The sequence below is a fragment of the Ischnura elegans genome, chromosome 5 (genome assembly GCF_921293095.1).
Source record: "Ischnura elegans chromosome 5, ioIscEleg1.1, whole genome shotgun sequence".
In the NCBI taxonomy this organism is placed as follows: domain Eukaryota; kingdom Metazoa; phylum Arthropoda; class Insecta; order Odonata; family Coenagrionidae; genus Ischnura; species Ischnura elegans.
In genome coordinates, this window is record NC_060250.1 from 2,822,380 (window position 1) to 2,849,161 (window position 26,782).

Here is a 26,782-nt window from a genome sequence, read left to right on the forward strand (position 1 = left end):
GTATATCTCACCTGATATGATAATTGTACTTCTCTCAATGAAGTAACATTTAGAAAGTATTCATTTTGTGGAATGAGTGTGCTTGTAAAATTTTGACCTTTTGGTTATGGGTAGAGATTTTTATGTGACAACTGCCTCAATTGTGGTGTCCAGTGACCATTGTGTAGGTACATGACGTAGAGATTGCTATCCAGATTAGCACCCATTTTGGGAAAGCAAGCTGAGAAGGAAAAATGATTTTGTTGAATTTTTGTCGTTTAATTGTCTGGCTAATGTTTACCCCCTGGATGTGTTTCTTTTCTCCAGGTATTCGAAGGAAACAGTGACTCCCAGACTGCAAAAAGAGTATTATTTCCTCATCCAGTTTTTGCCCAGTTCATCAAGCTTGTTCCTGTTGCATTTCATCAAAGAATTGCTCTAAGAATGGATATCTTAGGTTGTGATATTAAAGGTAATGATATTTTTGAATGGATCCAATCATCCATTTAAAAATAATGCCGTGTCCCTTCTGTAGTGGTGGTCAGGAAGTAATTTTTAATACAGAATAATGCCAACATTTTGCTGAATTTATTTACCTACACTGGGGCTTGATCTATTTTTTTTTACAATAAACTCATTGAATTATTGTGAACAGTCTAACTGATGTTTGAAATATTTCTTGTCATTACTGTTCAGTACAAACAATTGAGCCTCGGAAACTCATTCAATGGGACCTGTCCTTAAAGGACGGGTGTTGTTCACTGCTACGCGGTCGGCAAGAAGGACAGTGATGAGGATGGAGAAGCCAGAAAATATCAAAAGGGAAAAGGAGAAAGGGAGGTTATGTATCTTAGGATTATGTAAAGTGAGGTGGAAGGATTGTGAGGACTACTGGAGTGATGGGTATAGGATTATGTATAGTGGTGGAGAGGAAAGTCAATGAGGAATAGTGAGTAATAGTATTAAACGGGAAGATGGGTAAGCGAGTGGTATGCATAGACCAGGTTAGTTGTAGAATTGTTGGGGTAGAAATTAAGACACAACCCACCAACCTTGTGATAGTTCAAGTTAGCATACCAACTAGTATTATGGGGAGGAAGAAGTACGTGAGGTGTATGAAGAACTTTGAATAAATAATTAGGGACATCCTGGGTTATAAAAAATCTGGTAGTGATGGGGGACTGGAATGCATCAGTTGGGGAATGGAGGGATGGAAATGAAATGGGAGAATATGGGTTAGGAATGTGGAATGACAGGGGAGAGAAAGCAGCAAAATTTTACCAGAGGAACAAGTTATTCATTACAAACACATGGTCAGATCATCATAAAAGGCAAAGGTACACATAGAAAAGTCCAGCTGATATGGGGAGATATCAGACTACATCATGGTAAGGGCAGAGGTTTAGAAATGGTGTGAAAAACTTTCATAGATACCTTGTGACTTATGCGGATTCAGACCACTACCAAGTGCTTATGAAATGCAACGTAAGATTCAAAAGACCTATGAAAGTTTGGAAGGCAAGTAAATGGAATGTTGAAGTTCTGAAGGGGAGTATGAGAAGAGACTACAGTAGACTCTCGTTATATACAAACAATGTTATTACAAAGCAAATCATTGGCCCTGACGAAAATGCCTATCCAGTCTACAGTAAGAGAAACTAAATGTTAATAGTTGCGCCACATTTAAGTTCTCCTCATGTACTGTGCCCTAGGGCATCAATTATGATTCTTTCTTCAGTAAGCATGCAAAGTCATATAACAAGCTTCATAATTGTCAATCCACCCACCTTGAAACTATAACTTCATCAGCATTGTTTTTTTTTTAATGCTAGTATCAGATTCTCAGATTTTACCTCTATTAGATTTTTTACTCAAGTTGCTTTCTTTCAAAGGACAATCTTTAGGCAATCTATCCTTTGTAAGAGTGCCAGTTGCACCACATCTGCAGGAATTGTAATGATTAATGAGGCTTATTCCTTCAAATTAGTTGTCAAATTATAGCCAAAATGGTAATGCTGATCGAGATTACGTGGCATTTTCGAAAATGTATTTCATATACATGGTTTGAATGAGGCTTTTTACCTTGATAAACATCACATTCAACCCAAGTACCCTCTGGGAGTATTCAAACACCAGACCTTGAAATCAAAACAGATTGACTTCCACCGAATGAATTGAATGCAACTTTCATTTTCATTATAACAGATGTAGAGACATCCTAGAAAGAAACGGTTCCTCACTTTATTCTTCTATCAGCTTTAATTTACACTGTTTGCCAAAATTCTTCTTTTTTACATCTTTCGACACCTTTTCCATGTCAACATTTCCTCTGACGTCTTCCGTGTCATTCCTGCTATCCATGGGTTTACTGTATCAGCTGTGATTGCATGTCTTTTGAAATCAAGTCTTTTGATTGCTTCATATTTGGTACTCTTTTTATGACCATTTATATCTCGTAGCTGGGAGGATTATTTGGTGCATTTCAATTGATTTGCAGGCTCTATGGTGTTGACCACAACTGTTTCCGAAAGTCAAGGGTTCACAATGACCCCAGTTGATGCAGTTACTGTGGTCTCAAGCAGAAATCTGACGGAGCGTTGTGATCCTGCCCATCCCAACTTCCCTCATGAAGCTGACTGCCTTAAATTCTACCAGTGCGAGGACACGTTTGAGGGCATCCGAATGGTGCCAAAGACGTGTGGATCGCACATGATGTTTCACCCTGAGAAGCTTGTGTGTGATTGGCCTCATGCAGTGCTGGAAGTGCGCCCTCAATGTGGAGGTAATACCATTTTGTTGCATTCCCAGCGGAAATTATTGCTTTTATTATTATTATTATTATTACAGTAAACTCTTGATTTTACGAAGTTAGGGGGACCGGAAAATTGGCACTTCATGGAATCGTAATTTCAAACCTTTTTCGTAAGTCACGAAAAAATGTCCGCATTTGTTTCTTCTGCCGTTTTTTGTCTTTAGTGGTCTTATTTAAATGTTTTCGGTGGTTATTCTTGGTATTATTCATAGAAAAGGCTTTTTGTTATCAATTTATGCTGTGAAAGATCATTAAATAATTATACCACCATAAAATTCCCATTTCTCGTTCATACTTTCACATCAACGATCGCTTAAGAAATTTCCGACCAGTTTAGAAAACGTAATCAAATAATGAATTGCAAAGCTTATAATAAGAATTTAATGTTATAAATTTGTGGTTAGGAGCGAATAACAACTATTAAGTACGAGTAAGATAGATATTTGTTTCCAGCACCCACGGAATTTTAGCGGCAGCCGGCCTAACCGCCATTTATGTTGCCCTCTATCGCTCAGTGATGTGAAAAATAAAGAAAAATGAGGGCCTTAACCCATTTCCATAATAACTTTCGTAAGTTAAAATTTCGAGTTACTCCGTATTTTCAGCTGAATGTGCTATCTTTTCAATTAGTTGTTTTCATTGAGATTCAGTCACGAGCATAAATTACGTAGGATATCTTCTGGCGAATATTTGAAGTAAAGTCTGTTTGAGTTCTCCGTCCGGATACTGTGCTCCATCATCTTTGCAGACGTTGCTACAAAAGACTTGATTCTTCATCAGGACCATATTCTTCATTCCGGGTGTGAAGTGCTATGTTCATATAGTATTTCTCTCTTCTTTTATGCCGACAGGAGGAAGGTTCCAACCAGAAAACGACAGGAGAAACATCTTCCATTATCGGAGAAATAAAGAGAGAATCGTTATTATCCGCATTGATTGTTTTCCTACAAGAGATGTTTCGTCATTTCTCAACGTGTGTGAAGTATTGGTTCACTTGCGTGAATTCCCAAAAATGACACGCAAAAACCTGTACATTCACCTCATTTAGTTTTCGTGTTCCTTTCTCCGCCGTATTGAAAGTTATGCAAAGGATCATTGACATAGAGAAAAGATTTTCTTAGCTTTAGCACTAAAAAATAGTCGCGCCATAATCGTAAATAAATATAGTGTGGAAAGAGCAAAGAAAATAATATCAATTGAAACGTCAGGAGAGGAGAAGAGAGACAATTATAAGCGTGGCACCATTTCCCCGATAGTGGAAGATACTTCTTCAGCCTCTCTCCGGTTAATAACTTACCCCCATTGCAGGTAAAGATGCCCTTCTCCACAGTTGGAGAACGTACCCAGTGGGTGGGGTGAATAAGAGTGGGATGGGGATTGCTTGAGGAAAGAAGCGGTCAGCATAAGGAGTGGTGAAGGGGGCAGGAGAAAGAAGGGTGGGGAAAGGGCCTTCAGCTCTGCCTCAGTTTACGTTTGGGGGGCGTATTTTTCTACGACGCACTCAAGCTCTGTAACCTTAGGGAGGGAGTGAATGGGAAATGCTGGGGAAGGAGGGGTTTGGGATGCGTAAGGTGGGTGTCAGCAAGATCAGCAGAAGGCTGCGGGAGGAAATAAACGAAGACTTTGGAAAGAAAGATCTCTCGGCATGGGAAAACTGGGAGACGCGCGAGAAGAAAGTTTATGGTTAGAGTTAGAAGTGCGTCTTCCTTACGAGTAGCCTGAAAAATAAGTCGGTGGTTGATAGAGCCCAATGCTTAAGATATTTAAGTTGTTTATTCAGGAAGGCTATCATATACACGAAAAGATATTAATAAAAAAAGCTGTTATTTTTTTTCTTTTTGCCCTTCTCCATCGCCGCTTCCACCATGGTTTCTCACTTGCATAAATGGGAATGAAATTGGGGACCTAACTCGTTAGCCAGATCAAAGTATCTTAATGTTTGGAGGGCAGTGTGTACTTCTTTTTTATTTGGTGAAATTACTTACTCACTTTCATCTTCGTCGTCACTGCTATTTCGACTAGTCCCAGCCGCTGCTTCTTCCGACAAATGTACCGGCATCCTATTGTCATAAGCCCGGAGATCATCGTCAAGGGCAATATAATCGTTTGATGTTGCGCGTTGTGTTTTTCCTGCTTTTTCCAAGAATTTTTCAAAATCATCTTTTAAGCCTCTAATCTCCTCCGCGATTTTATCCGCTGCAGCTTCCTGAAGGTATAACGTAACAAATCAACCATAGCCGTGATATCATAGCAGTAGAATCACTAGTAGGCTAGTTGTATCAATTACCAACCTCGAGAACATCCTCATGATGCACTATCAAAGGGAATCCGGCCGATTTCCAGCAATTTGCGATTGTAGTGGAGGAAATAAAGTATGTCTTTGAACCGTGTTTCTGCGATGAAAAATGACAATTTTATTAACTTGGCCATTTTCGCAAAGTTAACAAAATCGTTATTTCTCATCGCAGAAACACAGTTCAGAGATGTACTTGAATGCCTGATTGGCAGGAGTGCGATGCAAACAATTATTTTTTGATGATGGCATTGATTGATAGATTTTCAAAATGCAGTCAGAGCGGTCACTTTTGGGGAGCGAGGCCCCCCGCCTCGGAGTTTCTTAGAGAGGGGCCAGCGAGGGTGAGCTCGTCGAGGAAAGGGTCTCGGATTAGGGACCCTTCGAAGTGCTTCGGCGAAAAGTAGTCAAGTAGTCTTCGAAGTACGTTCACAGCAGTGCGAAGGGTTAATTAGGGGTGTACGAAATACCCCGCGCGACCTTCCTGACATGTTAAACTACGAAGTATTGTCGATGCGATGTTTATGAATAGGCACGTAAATAGGGGCATTATGTCAGTCGCGATATTTTACTGCACTCCTTCTTCCTCTAAATTCCCACCGTGAGGTTTTAGGCGAACCCTTTCTCTCCAAAGTTGCACTATCATTTACGATTTCACACTTTTAATGAACCACAGTTGGAAGCACTGATTTTTTTAGCTACTTACGCCGGCGTAACTAGTTTTGTTGACAAATATTTCGCCATAGTTCGTATAAACGAATGCCTTTCGCTCCTGGGGGCCGATCCGAGGTTTGCAAATTCACAACATTTCGCGTATTCGAAACTTTGTAAAATCGAATAGCGCCATGTATTTACCATAGGCTTTTCGCCGGGACCGCAATATCACTTCGTAAAATCGAAAACTTGATAAAATCCTGCTTCGTATAATCGAGAGTTTACTGTATTAGATGTGGGTCGGTTCTGGTACTCAGTTCTTGGCCTGTGGAGCCAGTATCGAGAACCAATCTCATAAATTCGGTACTTTGGAACCAGCTCGGAACGATAATATATATGTAATATAATCCTAAAACAAAAACAGGAAAAGAATATAAACCTACACAGCTGCTTTTTAGATCACAATAAACCCTTTTACACTGTCTCCCAATCCTTGCTTAGAGAAGTGCTAAATGAGTGGCGCAGCGAGGGGGATTTTTGGGGGATAAAACCCCTCCCCAGAGCTCAGAGAAAGTTTTAATTATAATCAATTTCACTTAATTGGATTAATATTACTTATAGAATTGTGCAAGGATTGATAAAATATCCCTCAGAAATCTGTAACAGACACCATTTTGAACCATTTATCAGAAAATGTTTCTAGGGGAGGGGCCCCCTGCACCTCCTGCTTACCCTGGCGGGTATTCCACACCCTCAGACCCTCCACTATTAATTCCACCTAAAACCCCCCAGCTTTAATTCCTAGCTGCACCCCTGTACTTAAGACCTATAAAATTCACCCAGACATAATCAACTGTCTCCATACCATGATGCGAAAATTCTGTAATGGCTGATATCTTACAACCAAATATTATATGGTGAAATGTTTCTGGTATTTGAAAACATCTTATTATCATTATTATTTTATCTGTTTTGAATATTATTATTATAAGCATTTAGAATTGCACATTCCAGGTCGTTATCATTAACAAGTTGAGGGAATGATACATTACTTCTCAAGCTGTGTCCTTGGATTGCCTGTTAGTGAATGTCTTTATGCATGACTGATGTTCTGTAACATAATTTTTTTTATACATTGATATTGGGATGTTACTTGTTTTTTTTGTCTTCTTATTACAGAAAGGAGCAGGGTTCTTGCATGTGAGGATCGCTGGACTAACTGGTTCAACATATCTCATCCTGACAGTGAGCCTGGAGACTTTGAAACGCTATCAAATATTAAGCGCTATTCAAACAATTCCCTCTGTAGAGGTGCATATGTTAGTGATATTGAATGCAGGTTCAAGCAAGTTCGACCAAGGTAATTCATCGTTTGTCACATCCACTTTATCCAAGATTAGTTAAGCACACGAATCACTCTACCTTAAGAGGAAGCATCATTTCAATTTTCCTTTGCATTTTTTGGTACATATTGTGTCAGAAGGATAAATAACCATGATTTAGTGTTTTTAAAAGAATTTTGCATTATTTTGCACTAATTATGTGATTTTTTAATTTTACTTTTCTCAGCAAACTGACGAAGACTGCCAAAAAATCTTCAAAAAAAGGAGCAAAAACTGTGTTTGAGTATGAGATGCTGGATTATAAATTGGCAAATCAACATGTGACATGTGACAAAGACGAGGGATTAATTTGCAAAAATATTGATCAGGACTCAGGCATGTGCATGGACTATGCTGTCAGATTTTTCTGCAGTTGTGGTGAGTTAGTTGTTTTGATTATGGGGAAATATACACATTTGTCTTTTGATTTTCCAATGATGATTCCCTTGCACTGTATAAACCTATTCCCTGTAAGAGACGAAGCCCTATTTGAGCAATTGGAGCTAAAGAAAAAAAATTTTGCTGCATTTTTTTATCCTATCACACGGTTTTGCAGATGTATGCCTGGACTTTCAACAGTTATTAAAATTTCCTCTTTCAATACTAACAATTTACGCTGCTTTTTTCAGCTAAATTTACACAGTTTGTATGGCACTCTGAGATAAGTAGGTATTCACTTGTAGTCTTAATGCTATGGTGCTTTCTAGGGATGGTCGAATTGTATACCTCGGATCCAAATATCCACGGATAATGCCATTCATTTTATACTTCGGATCCAAATTCATTGAAGAAATTGAATCTGAATCCGAAATTTTAAATTAATGCTTTCGTGAATGCAATGTCCCACAAGAGGGAGTAGAAAGAGTTCCAATCCTCTCTTCGCATACGCCATTGCACTGCGATTCTTGTCCTTCCTTCTCATGAACAATTTTGTTTCAAATTTCTCATAGCAGTATTTCAATAGAATTTCAGCTGTGGAAAATTTTAAGGCAAAACACGATAGGCACATAGCATGAATCTTTCCAAAAGTTTGAACAACAATAGGGGGAACCTCAGTGCCGTATGATGATAACCACGGCATTGATTTCGCAAAACCACCCTCGGCTCTCCATCAGCCCATGCCCCTAAGGTTTTTTTTCCTTTACGAGACTACGCAGACCTTATTATTAGATTTATAGATTATCTTTGAAGGAAAATAACAAGTTACATGAGAGCAATGGAAACTTGTTTCAACCTTACCCTTTCTCACCAACTGACCTTTTTTGGTCTACCAGCTTTATTTCTTCCAGTTTCTGGAGGCCAAATGCTAGGTGAGTAACCTGCTGAGCCCGAAGATATCTTGATAGCTTTTAGCAGTTGTATGACTTTCCCGAGGATCAAAATAGAAGACCTAACGCGATGCATATCTTACAGCATTTAAGTTTTTTAAGCTCAAATTGATTGACACAAAGCTTTACAGTTATGACAAGTTAACTATTATTCAATAGTCCAAATGGCACAATTTTGGAAGAAACAAGTGGAGCATGAGCACATGCAAATGACTGGTGGGTGCAAGACGAGACAGACTGGAAACTTCAGGTAATGCAAACTGCATACATCACATTGCTGGGCCTTTGCCCATTCGCCTTAAAGGCAAAGAGATTATATGCAAGATCGCACGTGTTTGTCCCTTGCTCCTTCGCTCGTAGCCTCGTCGCTTGAAAGACGGAGAGAGTGCACTCCTTCCCCTCAACCTCTCCTTCAGCGCTCTTCACTTAAAAGCATTTCCGATTTCTTCCATCCACCATTTAGTCCAACAATGAACACACTCGTTTGCCTTTTTTAAACCGCAGGTTTTGACACCAATATAATTTTCAGTTGCAATAATCCTCATAATAGCGTCTGAAGATGATTTTTGAAAATCAGGTCCTTAGCGTAATGGAAATTACTCGGCTAGACAGGTATTGACTATTAACCAGGTACATATTGTCCTTCAAAACTACACGTTTCTCTACGTTTGATATGCGATCACTACTTGCAGTATACATAAATACTGCAGGATGCCCACTCATAGCATAAATTTAGCGTCCCCTCTGGAGCAAAAAAACCCAGTGCGATCTTTTCCATGTTCACCTCAGGCTGAGGTACAGATGCGATGTTGCAATGCTTGCGAGTAAGAAACGCAAACAGGAGCATTTTAAAAAATATGTCACAAAGGATAAAACTCCCCTGCCTCTTCCCAAGCTTGTTTTTTACCTAAGGTTTTAGATGACTGCGTCACGCTGGAACCAAGTCCACTCAGTTCCCCTTTGGACTTGTGACAGGGGGAGGGAGGTTAAGGGGAAAGATAAGAAGTTCATGTAAGAGACGCACCCCCATTTTCGGCAACAATTTCTGGGAAAAAAGGTGCGTCTCTTACATGCGTTAATTCTGTTATTCAAGTTTTGACTTCCTTTGCGTTTGATTTTCCATTTCTTCTTTCGGGATTGTACCCTATCCAGCTTTGCCATTGACAACAATGTCGCTGGTGATCCTCAAGATATCTTCAGTTCAAAGGTGCTGCTGCTCCTTTTTTCGGTCTAAATTAGTCCTTCCTCACTGCCTTCCTTGTCTGTTTGCTGATTGGTTGACTCACTGAGTGCTCTCTTCTGTGATTGGTGGAGAGTATAACCCACGCCTCTGTTCATGTTGCTTTGAGTTATAGCAATCTCAATAGCAACATGAACAATAGCTTCTTGTATCCTTCTTGGGTAAAAGCATTTCTCTCTATGTATTATTTTTGCCTTCTCAAAGACTATGTTGTGGCCATGTCAACTCCCTGCCTGCATGCCCTGGGCTGCTTTTGCTGCTGTTGTTTCTTAGGGCTCTATTGTGTGTGCTCATGCAGGAATATATTTTAGGCTCTGCACATTCGAAACTTAAGAAGCAATATTTTTTGCATTTATCAAACTTATAGTTTTCCAATAAATCGTAAGATATCATAATAAATCGTAAGCTCTCCCAGAGAATACTATTAAAAATGCTATTTAAACCCAAGAAGATTTGATCAATTTTTAGTTTTCCATCGCATAATGTTTTGCAGTGGCTTGTTTGAGATGAGAAATCTGTCCCCAGGGCGTATTCTTTGAAAAAAATTTTATGCTCTTAAAATAAAGTGATAATTGGGACAGTAATGCATTACTCAGTTATAAACTCTATGTGTGATCATAATGTGTTTGGCTGATTCTTGCTCTCTTACAGTAGGTGCTTGCAAACTTATGTTCCATCATTTGAGCGTTACCTTGTGATTTGTTTACAGCTCTAAGGCACCAAAATATTTCAAATCAATTCGGTCTGTCATAATGTGTTATCAGTTTTGGGAATTTTAAGACTCAGTTGAGTGTATAGAAAATTTAAACCGTGAGCCTTGAAAATTAATTGTTGCCAAAATTAAATATTATTTCAGGTTTTTTTAAATAACTATGAAAAGGAAAAGCTTTAAAGAGAATGTTTGGAGATAAGCACCATGGCTTGAGGCAAATAATTGCATTCAAAATCCACTGATTTCAATCTTTCTACTTTCTTTCCAGCTCCTCCGGAGACACCACCTCCAACGACACAAACTTCCCCCATCTCCACTCCCAAGCAATCTGGTAATGACTGTGCCATATTTTCTAGCTGTATGTCTATTGTTGTTGAAACAGTTCCTTTTTGTGCAAGGTTTAAACTTTTTATCTAAATATGCAATGCTAATGGAATGGAGGATTTTGCGGTGATAGAATGGGTAAATGTTTTCAAATAGTAGTAGAGGGTTTTAAACTAATTTTAACACTTTTCACTATCGAAAAACTTCATTTTTAAAAGAAATCTTTTGTAAATTAATGAATTTTCAATATTTTGTTTTATTGTATGAAGGAAAGTGATTGTGATTTTACATTTTGGGGAAGAGGGGTGTCATTTTCCATGATTATATCCAGTGTTGGTAAAAGAACTGAGAAAAAGTAACAGGGCTCAAATACAGTTTCTTCGTAAAAAAAGAAATCGATTACGAGTACAAATTACTGATTTTTAAAAGTTATCAGTAAAATTACTTCTTGTAAGATTGTCCACTCTTGAGGACACCAGGCAACTGTTGAACATTGCTGAAAAAAATGGAATAATTGAGTCATAGAAATTGATAATTACAATAGGGTTGTTCACCATATTTTTTTTATATAAGAAATCGAAAGATCGTGCTTCAGAAGGAGCAATGACAATAATATTATGCTATTTTCTTCATTGTACATGTTTAGAGAAGGCTTTAAACAGTGACAAATTTTACGTTACGCCAAAAAGCCCTACTTCCATCTTGAATTGGTGTGTGACGTCACAAGCCTGTAGATGCCCTACTGCAGTGTTTGAAGTGGCTCAGCAGGGTTATTCCACTTTTTTTTAAAGATCTCCAGCGTCTGCCGCCAGATCAGCGTTTAAAGAAAATCCAAATTTATCCTTTAATAAGAGTTATAATAAGCAAAATTACCCTTATTTGTACACATTTATTGCTCATCATATCACAAATAGCACTACAACGCACACATTTCACGAGCTGTCTTTTTGATACGTATAATCAGTATATTCCAAATCAACTGATTCAATAAAAAATTTGGCTCACAATAAATATAGAACACTAGTATGTAACACTAATAAAACATGACAATCGGTTTTCCAATCACTCTGCACACACAAAAGAATTTGCACTCCTTGAAGTTCGTAAGGATTCTCCACTCCTCACTTACCACTCATCACTAACGACTTAGAATCAGTTTACGTTATTTTACATTGACATTACGAAGACAATGAAATGAATAGGCTGAAACAAATTATTAAACTAGCTAAACCAGTTGTTGTAACATCAAAAAACTTCGAATTTCACTTTCACTATTACCGTAACCCAAATATGACCAAAACAAACAACAGCGCAACGAAATTCGTGAAAAGTAAACACTGACGAATGCTCCAAATGAATTAGCAATAGGTAATAAAATGAAACAGAACTTAGAGGCGAACAAACGAATGAAAATTAATATACGTTCGATGTATCCTCTAAGTACAACTAGCTCAAATATGAAACATATCCTTCGCAATTATTAGATACCTTAGATCGAAATGTATAGGGATGATTGAACCAGCATGGAAGAAATTTCGTCGAAGTTACATTCACAACTCACTTCACTTGTCGCTTCACTCTTTACTTCATCGTCTATATGCAATCAATTCACTCAGGGGTACATTAAGGGCACAAATTTTGTTCACTTGCACTAGCGGCAAAATGAAAGTTCACTGCACGTAGGTAGTTTCCTTGCAAATGCAGCTATACAAAACTTTCAATTCCTGTCAACAATTACACTACATACGTTGCCTGCCTAACTTGAAGAATGGATTTTATGTCGCCTTGATCCATCCGGAAGCTTCATGCACAACATAGGCCATTTCAAAATAAGGAATAACCTTGGCAAATGTCCAGTCGGCATGCAGAGTGCTCAGCTTGGCATCGAGGGTACAGGCCAGCCGTACAGGCTTGTTTCGTCATCACCTCTATTTCAAGATGGCGGACCGTTTTTGGCGGCGTTTAAAATTGTTCGAATTTTGATTGCTAATAATTCCATCATTACTTTTTCAACGCATCTGTCATTCATCCCAATCAAAATGAAATTACATCAGAAGTGATATACATTCGTTTTTTTAGACCGTTCTGATAGGCTTGAACAACCCTATTTCACTAGTGATACATACAATTACAACTACTGTAATCACACCAGGGGTGTCATATTTTGTACCCATCAGAAGTGGTCCACAACATAAAATTGGCTGAACCAAACAGGCATATTATATATGGTACTCAGGGTCTCGAAGTTGGCTGTAGGCCAAGGAAAATCTGTAAAGTAAAATGGGTCAAGGCAGCCACAATTGATTCATTTAAGTGGACGACACTTTGGGGTGCATTCCAGCTCCCACCTTTGGGTCCTATATTGGGACCAGTGGGCAGGAGCTGGAATTTTATCCGTGTAGTGATATTATGCCTGCAGCCCTTTTTAGGTGTGATCATTGATGAGCTGGGGGTTCTGGTCAATTTTTTTTAAATTTCATAGTTGAATTTCTGCAAATGGCATTTCTAAATTTGTCCATGGGAGTGTACCTCAGAGTGCATTTATTTAGCTTCTGCTCGAGTATTTTACCTCTGTCAAAACTCTTCTGTGTTATTGTATTAGTTGCATTGGCTCATTTTACTAATTTTCATGTGTGTATTATTTTAAGTATTTTATTAGAGATGTGCGAATAGTATCTGCGAATACTCGAATACTAGAAAGTATTCGTTATTCAAGATCTCGGATAATTATGCTAAAGGTATGATCTCGAATACCTTGAATACTTTTAATTTCGTGCTATACACTGTTGCATGCACGTCGTTGGTAGTTGACTCGGAAAATGTAGAAAACTCTAGTCTTTTAGTGCATGCAGCGCCGTTTTAGGCAAGTTTTACGAACTACATCAAATTTGCGGGTTAGAGCGGTGAAAAGAGTTTGACGTGGGGGACCTAAATTGATCTGGGTGAAAAAATCCGAAAATCTCCGGTTTCCCCCACCAGGAGAACCTCGGTGCCATGGCATTGTAATTACGTGGCACAATTCTCAAAATCCGCTACCCCTACATCCATCAGTCCTCGGCCACTCCTCCCACACTTTCCTCCTCTCCGAAATCAAACAAAAGGCCCCAGCTTGTGCAGGATTTGTATTACGAAGACCATAAATCAAAAGCTTCAAAAGAAAATATCAAGTTACAGAGGAGTAATAGAATCATGTTTCACCCTTCCCTCTTTCTCCCTCACTGACCTTTTTCTGCCTACCTGCTTCAAAATTCCCCATTTCTAGAGGTCAACTGCGGCATGAGTCAACTATTAGCCCAAAAGATGTCTAACAATGACTTTCGGCAATTGATATTACACCTTTATTGGATTGAAATGTTAGTGATGTGCGCGTAATTTAAAAAGAAATAAGACCAAACACGACGTATTTCTGACTTTATTTAAGCATTTTATGTAAGGAAATAAATGTCAAAATACTACAATTACTTAGCATTCTCCCAAAACTCAATATCCTCGCAGCTGAGCTTCTCCGAAGTTGATGCGGTATTTTTTTCCGAAAACATGTATCAAGTTACAATTTATGAGTTATACTATAAATCTCTATCCTCAAAGTCACAGACGAAGGGATATTTTATTCAGGATATTTGGTTTCTCCCTGCTACCGATTCAAATTCCTCTGCTATCTCATGAGAACTTCTAAAGATGGACTGAAAATAATTGAAGAAGAAGGAAAAACGGTGGAGAAGCTCGTGTATTTTGCAATACACCTCGGATTGTCTGCTAGCACTTGACAGCAGGAGTGGGGGTAAAGCGAGCTACCTTTTGAAAATAAGTAGTTGGATGAAGCCGAGTATCAGATGGGCGTGCCGCTGAAATGGCGTTTGGTAGATAAGAATGTATACATCAGACAGAAATCCATTGTAGCTGTGTAAGTACTGAAATGGCATGCAATCATTTTTTCACGAGGTGGTGTGTCCCCTTAGGATATTTGAAGGAGATGTTAGTTGAATCAGCTATATGCCCAAATTGTTTCCATAAAATTAAAATATTCCATTAATCAGCTAAATTCCTGTTTGAATCATTTAAAGAGAATCACAATTACCGTATAAGCGTGTGTAATAGGCGCACACGAGTAAGAGGCACACCCCTATTTTGAGCATCGAAGCTATGAAGAAAAAATTTTGCGTAATTTTTTAATACTATCGCGCGGTGTTGCAGACGTATATTCGATAACTGTCGAAATTCCAGTACGCCTTTTCGAAATTTCCTCTTTCAATATTAATTGAATGAGGAAATTTTGATAACTGCGGTGGTAATAGCGGCATAAGAGGGAGTAGAAAGAGTTCCGATCCTCTCTTTGCATACGCCGTTGCTCTACGATGCTTTTCCTATTCACGAATAATTTTGTTTAAATCCTCTAGCAGGAGAATTGCAATAGAATTGCAGCCGAGGAAAATTTTAAGGCAATACACGACAGGCACATAGCATGAACCTTCCCAAGAGCTTGGACAACAATCGGGGCAATCTCAGTGCCGTAGGATAATAACCACGTCGTAGATTTAATGTAGCCACATTCGGCCTTCCATTAGCCAATGCCTCTGCCGTTTTTTTCCTTTCCGAGACCCAACAGGAAAATAGGAAAACATCAAGTTACAGGGGAACAAGGGAAACGTGTTTCATCCTTACCCCATCTCACCAACTGACCTTGATCGATCTCTCAGTTTATGGAGGCCATATGCTAGGTGAGTCATCTACTGAGCCCGAAGATATAATAATAATAATAATAATTTTTTATTCACCGAACTGGCAATATACATTGCATCTCGATAGCTTTCAATAATTGTAAGACACGCACGAGGTTCAAAAACAGAAAGAAATCTAACGTGACGCATATCTGACAGAATTTAAGTTTTTTAAGCTCTAATTGTTTGACGCAAAGATTTATGGTTACAACAAGACTACTAATGATCTCTGCATATCTCCAGGGTTTTCTTCCGCGTCAGGTTGTTGGTTGATTGACACCAACCTGCGTCAGGTTGTTGGTTGATTGTCAATCAACCAACAACCTGACGCGGAAGAAAACCCTGGAGATATGCAGAGATCTGACCATCGCCGCGGAAACCTACGCTCTAACAAGACTACTAATATTCAAAATAGTCCAAACAGGACAATTTCGGAAGAAACAAGCATAGCATAAGCGCATTCAAACAAGACGAGACGGACTGGAAACTTTAGGCAACGCAAACTACATACAGTGCAACCTCGATATAACGACACCCCATGGTGCACTAATAAACACTCGCTATAGCGAATTGTCGCTTTACCGGAGGTGGAGCAAATAATAGCCAATATACCTGTTGCGAACAGATATACAGGAACAGGAGTGGTGCGGCGACAGATAAATATCTATCCGATAAACGTAAGCATAAATCCAGACGAAAGGCAATGTTTTTTTGCATCACTAAATTTCCTTACTCAAATAACGACTAACTATTCAAACAATTTATAAGCGCCGCACTGAATAAAAATCATGCAAAGCATTGTTTCGTCAATCATTATATTTATCGAACGACAGTTTACCACATAAATTTGAGACTGAGCACTCCATTAACTTCATTTCTAACAGATCGCTAGCAATTACAGAGGTTAAGGAGCCTTGATGAAAGTCTTCCGGCGGTGAAACCCTCGCTATGGCGAGAGCCAACACCGAAAGGGTCTCGTAAAAACGAATTTTTTAACACTCTTATTATAGGGTCAATTGTCGGTGCATCGGCTATCTCTCGTAATAGCGGGGGTGTCGCTATAGCCCGTACTCGCTTTAACGAGGTTCCACTGTATATCACATTGCTGCGCCTTCTCCCCTTCGCTTTGAAGGCAACGACGTCACATGCAAGATCGGACGTGTTCTTCCTGTACTCCTTCACTTATAGCCTCGTAGCTTGAATTCCGTTGCTTGCTTCGAAGATGGAGGGATCGCGCTCCTTCCCCTGGACCTCTCCTTCCGCGCTCTTCACTTATAAGCATTTCTGATTTCCATCCACAATTTAGTCCAACAATGAACACACTCGTTCGAATTTTTTAAAGCGCAGGTTTTGATACCAATATAATTTTCAGTTGCAATAATCCTCATATTAGCGTCTGAAGATGATTTTTGGAAAATCAGGTCCTTAGCGTAATGGAAATTACTCGGAAAGACAGATATTTACTATTAACCAGGTATGTCCTTCAAAACTTTCGTTTCTCTATGTTTGAAACGCGATTACTATATGCAGTATAAATGCCGCAGGATGCCCACTCGTGGCAGTAAATTTAGCGCGCTCTCCGGAGCGAAAAACCCTGCGTGATCTTCCATGTTCACCTCTGGGGTACCGAAGTGACGGAGCGATGCTTACAAGAAAAGCAAACAGGAGCATTTTAAAAATACGTCACTAAGGCAGAAACACCCCTGCCTGACGCTTGTTTTTGACCTAGGGTTTCAGAGGGCTGACTCACACTGGAAACCAAGGCCACTCAGTTCCCCTTAGACTTGCGACTGGTGAAGGGGAGAGGGGAAGATAAGAAGTTTGTGTAAGAAGCGCACCCTCATTTTCGGCTGCAATTTCTGGGAAAAAAGGTGCGCCTCTTACACGTGCTAATAGGGTACTCGCCAAAATCTTGGTTTTCCTGCTGCATAGGCAGCCTAGTCAAACATTCCTGCATTCATCGTTTTTTTTTCGTCCATCCCCTTGAAAAACAGTAGATCAAGGTTCCACTGCATACCTTTTTATTTATACAATCATTAAGTCAAATATAAGAAGAAACGTATGTTATGCTTTGCGCAATTCTAGTATACGAGGTATTCGTAATTCGAGGTATTTAAATATTCGAGCAATGATTTAATATTCAAATCTGATGTTTGAGTTTGAGAAATCTGCTATATGACCCATCTCTATATTTGATCTTAATTATGGTCGAATTATACTCATAAACAAATCTCTGGGTTGGAACTGAGTGAGAATTTTTTTTCAGCAGGACAGACATCCATCACCCTCAAAGCTATGTTATGATTTGCAGGAATATCTCTGTTACATTTTTGAATCAATTGCAATGGAGGATCCAGGATTTCTCTCTGGGGGGCACAAGCAAGGCTGTATCCAGGATTTTGCTCTGGGGGGGGGGGCACCCCCAGGATACCCCGTAATACAAAATGAACGCAATGATAATGAGACCGTATTAAAAAGCTTATTTAACACATATTTTTTAAGGGTCTGGTGAGGGTGGGGGGGCTCGTGCCCCTCCCCTAGATCCACCTATGATCAATGGTATCCATCCCATGTGAAGGATGTTGGAAAAATTTTCATGGGTGAAAGTGTTTGTTTCTGTCAAGTGTTAAAATTTCCACATTGTACTCCATTATACTGTCAGGTCATTAAGATACGAAGTGGGTAGTTTCCTTCATTGTAGAAAATGAAAGGCATTGATTGCAATTCGTTACCCACCATTGGTCACCAAAAATATTGACAAAGCTAGCACGTTAAATTCCCACTTCGAAAGTGTATACACTACTGACGATACTCAATTTAATTTAGACATACCATTTACTGAGGATCAATGGAAGAAATCTCTATTATGTGTGATGAGATAACTAAACAACTAGAATCGATTAAGAAAAGTAAATCTTCGGGTCCGAAGGGAATACCCATGTGTGTCATCAAGGAGTTAGCTCAACAGATTGCACCTTACATAGAGATAATATTCAAGAAGTCAGTATCTGGAGGAAAGTTACCGCTAGACTGGTAAATTGCAAGCTTTACACCCATATTCAAAAAGGGAAACAGGCATGACCCAGGTAACTACCGCCCAATTTCATTAACATCGATTATAGGCAAGATACGTGAGAATATCATCGTTAGCAATATCGTGACTTTCTTGGACAGACGTAACTTCCTCCACGACTGTCAGCACGAATTCCGAAAAGGTAGATCATGCGAAACACAGCTCGTGCTCTTCCTTCACGATGATATAAAATCTGGTGAATCGAAAAGACAAGTTGACGCACTATTTCTAGATTTTATGAAAGCTTTCGACACTGTACCTCACAACAAACCTTACTGTTGGGAGGCATGGTGAGTGAGGAGAGGCAGCTTTTAGATGAGGTATGGAGGAGATGTAAGGTAAGGATGGAGCGAGTACTTAGCAGGAAGGGGATGTTGAAAACATTGTTAGAGGGTAGAATGTTAGGTAAACGAGGAAGAGGAAAGAAAAGAATGGGATTTTTAGGTAGAATGAAAGGGAGTAGGCCTTATTGTGAATTGAAGAGGGGAGTGCATGATGGAAGGGGAGACATGCCTGAATTCTTCTCAAGTACTCCTTGGAAACCTACCTTAATCGGTAGAATACTTTAATAATACTTAATGTATCATGCATGACTTTTTGTGTTTCTTAACTTACGCAATGCTTTGATCAGGGGTAAAAATATTTAAATATTTATTTTGGCTGTAATTTATCCGGTGGGAGAGTGTTTTTCATGTGTATATTCTTTGTTAACTTCCTCTTCAGTGTGCCCACCTGGTCAAGAATGGAGGGATTGCCACATCCGGTGTGATCAGCTCTGCCTTCACTTTGACCATATCCTCTCCCACCAAGGCCTCTGTTCTCGAAAGCACGACTGCATTGCCGGTTCGTATAATAAAAAACACATATTTGTTCAATTATACATATATCCTTCATCACTTTCTGTTTGTGCAGACATTTGAATTTTGTTTTATTCATAACAAATAGATGATTGGATTTGTTTCAGCAAAGAAATGAGTGGCACCATGCAGATGAGGCTGAAAGCAGATTTTAATATCCGCTAAGGAATAAATTATGCAAAACAACATTTTTCTTTGTATGATCATAAAAGAAAGAGGTAGTCTTAAATTAACTTAGTCTTAGATTCATAGAAATATGATGTATAAATAAATTAATTAATTTACTGCTTATTGTACATAGTACTTATGAATAAATTAAACAATTCAGTTGGCAAATGACATAAGGGTAGCAAAAGAATCAAACAGCAACATGAAAAAATTGAATTTCTTTTTCTATCATAACGTGTCCATAAACAAGTAAATAAGTAAACTCAGGGGACAATAGACAAAAAGATAACAAAATGAAAAAAAAAACAGAAACTTAATTTCTTCTTCTGATACTATAACAATAAACAAATAAATCAATCAACTTCTGTAACAATTAACTAAGTCAGTATTACAGGTAGCTGGAAAGTAAGTAAGTGATGGTTTCCTTCTAAATGTTTCTATGGAAGCTCAGTCTTTTGTCTGTTTTGGCGAATCGTTCAACAGTTTTGAGGCAACAGCTGTAAAAGATTTTTTTATTGTATTGGTGCGGAACTGGGGTCATATAAAAAACACAGGTCTTGTCATAGTACTACATTCGTATTTTTACAATTTGGCAGAAAAAGGTCAAATAAATACATCGGGCTTCGATATTCGAGGAGATTGAACATGAAACAAGCCATAAAGTATTTTTTTCTTTAATTAAGATTTAGCCGGGAGACCTTTTAAAGTATGGCATTATGTATGTCTTTATCTTGCCATAGATTAAATATAAATCTCACAAAGGAGTTCAAAAAGGTGCTGATAGCTTGATATTTAACTTCTCAGTTAAGTTTATGCATACAAGACTGCGGTAGTCTAACTGAGGAAGAATTAGTGAAGTAACTGGTTTTGTTTTTTGATGAAGAGGCAATAGATGCTTATGTTTTTAAATTGATGTAAAATTGCATTTGTTCTGTTGGATACCCTTGTTGTGTATTCTTTCTAGGAAAGATTCGTAGTTAGTATTAGCCCTAAATTTTTTGCCCTGTTACTGAACGGTATGCTTACTTCTTTGACAATTATTCTTGGTAGTATAGTGAAATTTATATTCAGTACTGTCTTTTTGTTACCAATGATTATGGATTTAGTTTTTAAGTAGGTTAACACAAGGAAGTTTTGCTTGGCTCAGGATGTGATGGTGGATTCGTCATCATTTACTTTATTGATAGTATCACCAAGTTTATTTGGAAGACAATGGCAGTAGAGAAATAAGCAGAAAACGGGAAAGAGAGAATAAATCGGAAAGACCTGAGTAAATCGCAAGTGAAGGAACGAGTTTTAAACAAAATGTGGATTCTCACTGCTACAAAATAAGAGCTTGTGGATAAGAGATACCAGTAGAATTCCTCTTTATGATGGTTGGATGAATGAAAAAGTGAGCAATCATATTTCAAGGAGGAATATGAACAAATATGATTTATGTGCCATGCATTTTTCATCTCAGAAACTGCAGATCTCATTGGATAGATTTTCAGTAATTTTGGGTGTGTGGCAAGCACTAAATAAACTTAAACTCCTTTTCCATTCCTCTCCTTGTCCAAGTCTGCAAATTTCAAGAAATAGACATCACATGTTGGTGCTGTGAATTCTGTTGTGTGAAATCACCACATCTAAGTATCCCAGATCACTTAATAAACTATTTTGCAGAAGAACACGGCAAATTAGTTGACCAACTCTCACAGAATTAGCGTGAAGACGGGCAGACTCCGAGATGGCTATAAAGCTACTTATATATGAGGCTGTAATTTCGGCGATGCAACTTAAAAAAGATAGAAATTTTGAAAAACTCATGAAAGACTTCTGCTGTGTAGATTGGAATGATATTTAGATTTCCAGATAACCTCTCATCAGACTACCTCTCATCAGACAAACAGAATGGCATATATCAGACTAATAATTTGATTTGTATCAAGTTTGGTTTTTATTTCAAATATCATTTAAAATTTACTGTTCACACCGTTCATTCAAACAAAATATTCATTTCTTGAGTTGGTATGAATTTTAATGTGTGTTTGTTTTTCACCCAGGATGTGTGGATGAGTTAGAGGCTTCATGCCCCGTGGGCATGCTATGGAGGGACCGGCAGACGTGCCTCGATCCCCAGCACTGCACCTGCATCTCAAAGAGGAGTGGAGAGCCAGTCAAGGTGCTCGCATTCATAGTTGGGTCACTCTTTGGGATTGCCATAGACTATACATTTTCAAAGAGAATTCTTTTTAGAGTGTGATTGAAGTGCCCAGTGTATTTATTTGAATCTGGGCTCACTCGCTCAGCAAACCACTTGAGTTTTGCCCTTTTCCAAGCTGCTGGATATGTGGAGGAAGAGTTCTTGGGTTTCCAGCCGGGTCCAAGGGTTTTTCTGCATCGATGTTTCAAAGGCTAAGTCTGCCATTGTCTTCAGGGTCAATGGATTAGTCAAGATGTGTCCGTCTTATATACCTTCGCATTGGGTTCAGGTGGGCTCTGATTGGTCGACGGTCGGGCCAATCTTACCATGTCCTCTCCCCCTTCAGTTTTTTCAGGGCTGGTTTCCTCGCATTGCTCGGATGGAAGCCCGTGTCTCTGTTTATTTTTCTCTTCTCAAGTCTGATGAGACGGACACATCTTGGCTAATCCATTCACCCTGAAGACGATGGCAGACTTAGCCTTCGAAACGTTGGTGCAGAAAAACCGTTGGATCCGGCTGGAAACCCGAGAACTCTTCCTCCAGTCTATTCGCTGGGAAAACCTTAGATGCTGGATATGTGGCTGCAAATTTGGTCAACAATTTTCCACTCTTTATTTCCAATCTGTGGGATAATGATACTACTCTGGGGCCAGGGGTCCTTCTCAGCTGTGATGTGGTCGACTACAACTGTGGAGAAACTCTTCTCTGTTGTTTCTGCAATTATCTCTCTCTTGCAAGCAACATTTCCCATTTTCATCTTGACTCTGGGATGTTACTTGTTACTGCATCTGTTACTCTCTGAGATTGTATTGCCTATTTAACTGTATTGGTTGTAATGTTGTGAGTCACCCCAGTTTTTGCATTTTTTTTTAAATTTAAGCTGAGCTAAATAATTTGCCCAAAGAGTTGCTTTTGTCTTATATCTATTGTGAAGTTAATTTAGAGATATGTAATAGCAATCCTCGAATGATGTCAAAAGATTATCTAATCATTAATATGTAGCTTGCTAAATTCAGTTGCTTTCTTTCATCATGGCATTCATTTGCCTTCCAGCCTGGAGCGATATTCTGGGAGTCAAAGTGTGAAGCGTGCCAGTGCATCAACAATGAGTATGTGTGTGACGCAACTTCATGTCACGCCAAAGCCACTCCGCCCACGCCCTCTATCAATGCCTCAAGGGCAGTTGCACCTGACGTGTACACAGTGATCCCTACCACTCAGCGTCCTCCTGACCCAGACAGCCAGGTTGGTCCTTTAATCTTCTATCTATGCATTATTTTTTTTAATACCTAGTCACATTATCAGCTTATAAAGTTCTTGCTGATGCCTAAGAATATCTGAGCTAAAATTTATTTGTTTAATTCTTTTGCCGTGGGACAGTGGCGTAGCAAGGGGGAGGGGGTCTGGACCCCCCCAATACATAAAAGCACACTTACTTTGCATCTGAAAAGAAAACCAATTATTGAAAAATCATGGATTTACAAAAGATTTTTTCGAAAAATGAAGTTTTTTCGATTATGAAAATTGTTAAAATCAATTCAAAACCCTGTACTTAGCACCCTGTTTTTCAGACATTTTTCCCCCTGGTTTTGAACCCCCCCCGAACGAAATTCCTAGCTAAACCCCTGCTGTGGAGGTTGATTCACTAATTTTTGTGCTCTGCCCAATAGTTGACTCAACTCTCGAATAAAAAATTTCATTTCAAGTTGCAAGAATTGAATTCAACAAATTGTTTGTGCACTGAATGCAATGATCTCTCGAGTTTTGAAATGTTCTCTCAAAATGTCACTGCTGGCACAAATTCAAGCAGTAGGATGGCTAGTAGATACATATGTACATTGCTGTGTGCTGTTGTGGGGACTCTTCCTTCCTTCAGAAGCACGAGTAGCGTGAATTCATTGTATCTATCCCTTGCACCTCATTCACATGCTGCAACGGTGTGTCTGTGGTAACCAGGAAATTGAGAAATTATTTATGAATATTCATAACTGGAAAATTTATATGAATTTCTGTTTAAAAAGGTAATTTTTTATTTCATAATCACATGACATTTATGATGCAGTAAAACTTTGATTTTACATCAAGTCGCATTTTTACGCAGCGACCCTCAAGTCTGGCAATTTTTTCAAACGCACTAACCGAATACTTTTACTTGTATTTTGTTTTGATGGTACCGGGACCGAAAGAAATCGCCGTACTAAGGAGGAAAACGTACTAACCAAGTTCCACTGTAGTAGGAGAGAAATTTGAACAACATTCTCATCTCCTGCAGTATTTTTATTAATATGTCATTTAAGGGAAATGTCTATGGGATATATGCAATGTTAAATACAAGATAAATTGTGCAGCTCATGCTAGAAAACAAATCCACCCCCGGAACTTCAATTTACTTTCTCTCCTAAAATGGCCGATCTATCAAATTATACATTCTTGCAATTAATGCTATAGTTTTTTGATGATGGATGACGAATAAAAATATATAAAAGGTCTGCTGCAAATGTAACCGTTGTGTGCTAAAATTCAGTTTTATTTAGTTACACCGAAAGGCTTATTCGGTCTCGTGTATAACTTTAGAAAACTCAAAATGAGACCCCAATTAGTGATTGAATTGGCATAGTGGTAAAGCAGAGGATTTCCCACTCTAGTTATGGGAATTTGGTGGTTCGAATCATACTGAGGGAATATTTCCTCAATGAATTATTATGGAAATTACATACTTTTCTAATCCACTGTAACACATTGAACCATTGCTGTCGTTATAAAATTAGTATGGCGAAAATTCATTTTGTTTTTTTGGGAAATAATTATTAATTTGTCTTGAAATATTATTTCATAATGAATATGGAAAAAATTTCTTTCTTGTTTCTTATGTTTCTTTACCTTATTATTGAACAGCTAAACATCAGTGTATTTATTTTCTGTTGGTAAATTGACTTTTTCTTTCTATTATCCAAATAGCAGAAAGTTAACAAAAAACTCATCTAATCTGAGTTCACTATCTGAGTTCACTATCCTAGCCTATCACGTCATCGCGATAAAGAAGGATGTCTGGATATATCTTCCTGGACATCCTTCAGGTGCATTACAAGATCTTCTTCTTCTCGCTAATGTCCAATCCCTAACCATGTATTTTCAATTGGATTGAGGTTTGGAGAATTTGAAGGCCAGGCCAATGTTGCTATATGTTGATTCTCCCTGAAGAGCCTCTGTGTCAAGGCTTCCCTGTGCATGGAGTAGTTGTCTCGAATGAAAATTACTTCCTCCCTGTCAGGGACAACTGAGGATACAAAAAGGAATTAAATTTTTCCCTAAAATGCGGACTTAAATTTGGGAGTTTTTACTAGAAGTCCAGGTCCTGCTGCCTCGCCTCCTAAAAACATAAACTAATATGCATGTCCAAGTCTTCACAAGTTTCCTGTCGTTTGCCGTGGAAAATGATACAAAATGAAGGAAAACTATATTTCGTTTGTGGTGAAAAAATTCTTTTCGGTAATATGGATCATTTTTAATAACTTTATTGTGCAACATAGAGAAAAAAAATAAAAAGGAAAAATTGACTTCCAATTTATCTTCATGATTGAGTTTTTCCCTCTTTCAAAATATTTTTACCTCCTTGAAATTTTAGTCTAAATTTTAATTCATGTGTAATTACACATTAATGCTCATAGGTACTTCATTTTCCTTTAAAAGCATTTCTGCAACAGCAGATCAAAAATACGGCCAAAAATTAATGCACTCAATGTTGAAAAGTTCCAAAACAGAAAATACAGTGCAACCTCGATATAACGACACCCCACGGTGCACTAATAAACTCTCGCTATAGCGAAGTGTCGCTTTACCGGAGGTGGAGCAAATAATAGCCAATATACCTGTTGCGAACAGATATTTAGGAACAAGAGTGGTGCGGCGACAGATAAACATCTATCCGATAAACGTAAGCATAAATCCAGACGAAAGACGATGTTTTTTTGCATCACTAAATTTCCTTACTCAAATAACGACTAACTATTCAAACAATTTATAAGCGCCGCACTGAATAAAAATCATGCAAAGCATTGTTTCGTCAATCATTATATTTATCGAACGACAGTTTACCACATAAATTTGAGACTGAGCACTCCATTAACTTCATTTCTAACAGATCGCTAGCAATTACAGAGGTTAAGGAGTCTTGATGAAAGTCTTCCGGCGGTGAAATCCTCGCTATGACGAGAGCCAACACCATAGGGTCTCGTAAAAACGAATTTTTTAACACGCTTATTATAGGGTCAATTGACGGTGCATCGGCTATCCCTCGTAATAGCGGGGGTGTCGCTATAGCCCGTACTCGCTTTAACGAGGTTCCACTGTAACTGGTGGAAGGGTGGAATATTGCCACCCACTATTAAATTCTCTGACAAGGTGAGCAAGTCAACCTGTAACAAAATGTTACTACAGAAATTATTTGCTTTAAACAGTAGCATTCTAATATTAATCACAGTGAGTACTCAAAAGTAATACACGATCATCTATTGCCCATTAGTTTCACGATACTCTATCGGTCATACTTACTGACACTGTTTATCAAGTAACATTTTGGAATGCGTATCCCCAAATGTAAATATCTTTATAAAATATAATATATTTAACATTTGCTGCAGCAAAGAATTTGTCAAGTATGCATTAGGTCCAAATAGCAAGTTCCTCCCCCATTGTGCATTGTGAAGGATTAATGTGTTGTGTTAAATAAATCAAGGACTGTCAGTTTTTCTTCATCAGGTGTAGAATGAAGTTAGTAAGCACTGTTTAAGACAATTGATTTTTACTTGCAGAATAGAATACATTGGTTTCATTATCCTTTAAATGAGAACTGTAACACAAAACACGACTCGCGGCACGAACATAGTACATTGGAACTTTGGAGAGGTGGATCTTTACACATGCTATTCAGGCACAGTTTTACTTTGAAGGAGTGGAGTCTATGTGCTACAGTGGAACCTCGATCTGTCGTTTTTCAGGGGGATGGATGAAAAAAACGATGAATGCGGGAAAACGATCGACGCGGTAATGTTTGTCCG

General features: G+C 38.5%; 1 protein-coding gene across 3 annotated transcripts in view; it reads left to right on the forward strand.

Moving 5' to 3' along the window:
* Positions 1–26,782, forward strand: part of LOC124158430 (hemocytin) — a 309,825-nt gene that overhangs the window by 117,635 nt on the left and 165,408 nt on the right. For all 3 annotated transcript variants that reach the window (XM_046533513.1, XM_046533511.1, XM_046533512.1), the window contains exons 38-45: positions 307–451; positions 2,477–2,761; positions 6,918–7,098; positions 7,308–7,498; positions 10,669–10,731; positions 19,239–19,358; positions 21,586–21,704; positions 22,779–22,970. In XM_046533513.1, coding sequence (XP_046389469.1) covers positions 307–451; positions 2,477–2,761; positions 6,918–7,098; positions 7,308–7,498; positions 10,669–10,731; positions 19,239–19,358; positions 21,586–21,704; positions 22,779–22,970 — 1,296 coding nt within the window. The remainder of the gene's footprint in view (positions 1–306; positions 452–2,476; positions 2,762–6,917; positions 7,099–7,307; positions 7,499–10,668; positions 10,732–19,238; positions 19,359–21,585; positions 21,705–22,778; positions 22,971–26,782) is intronic.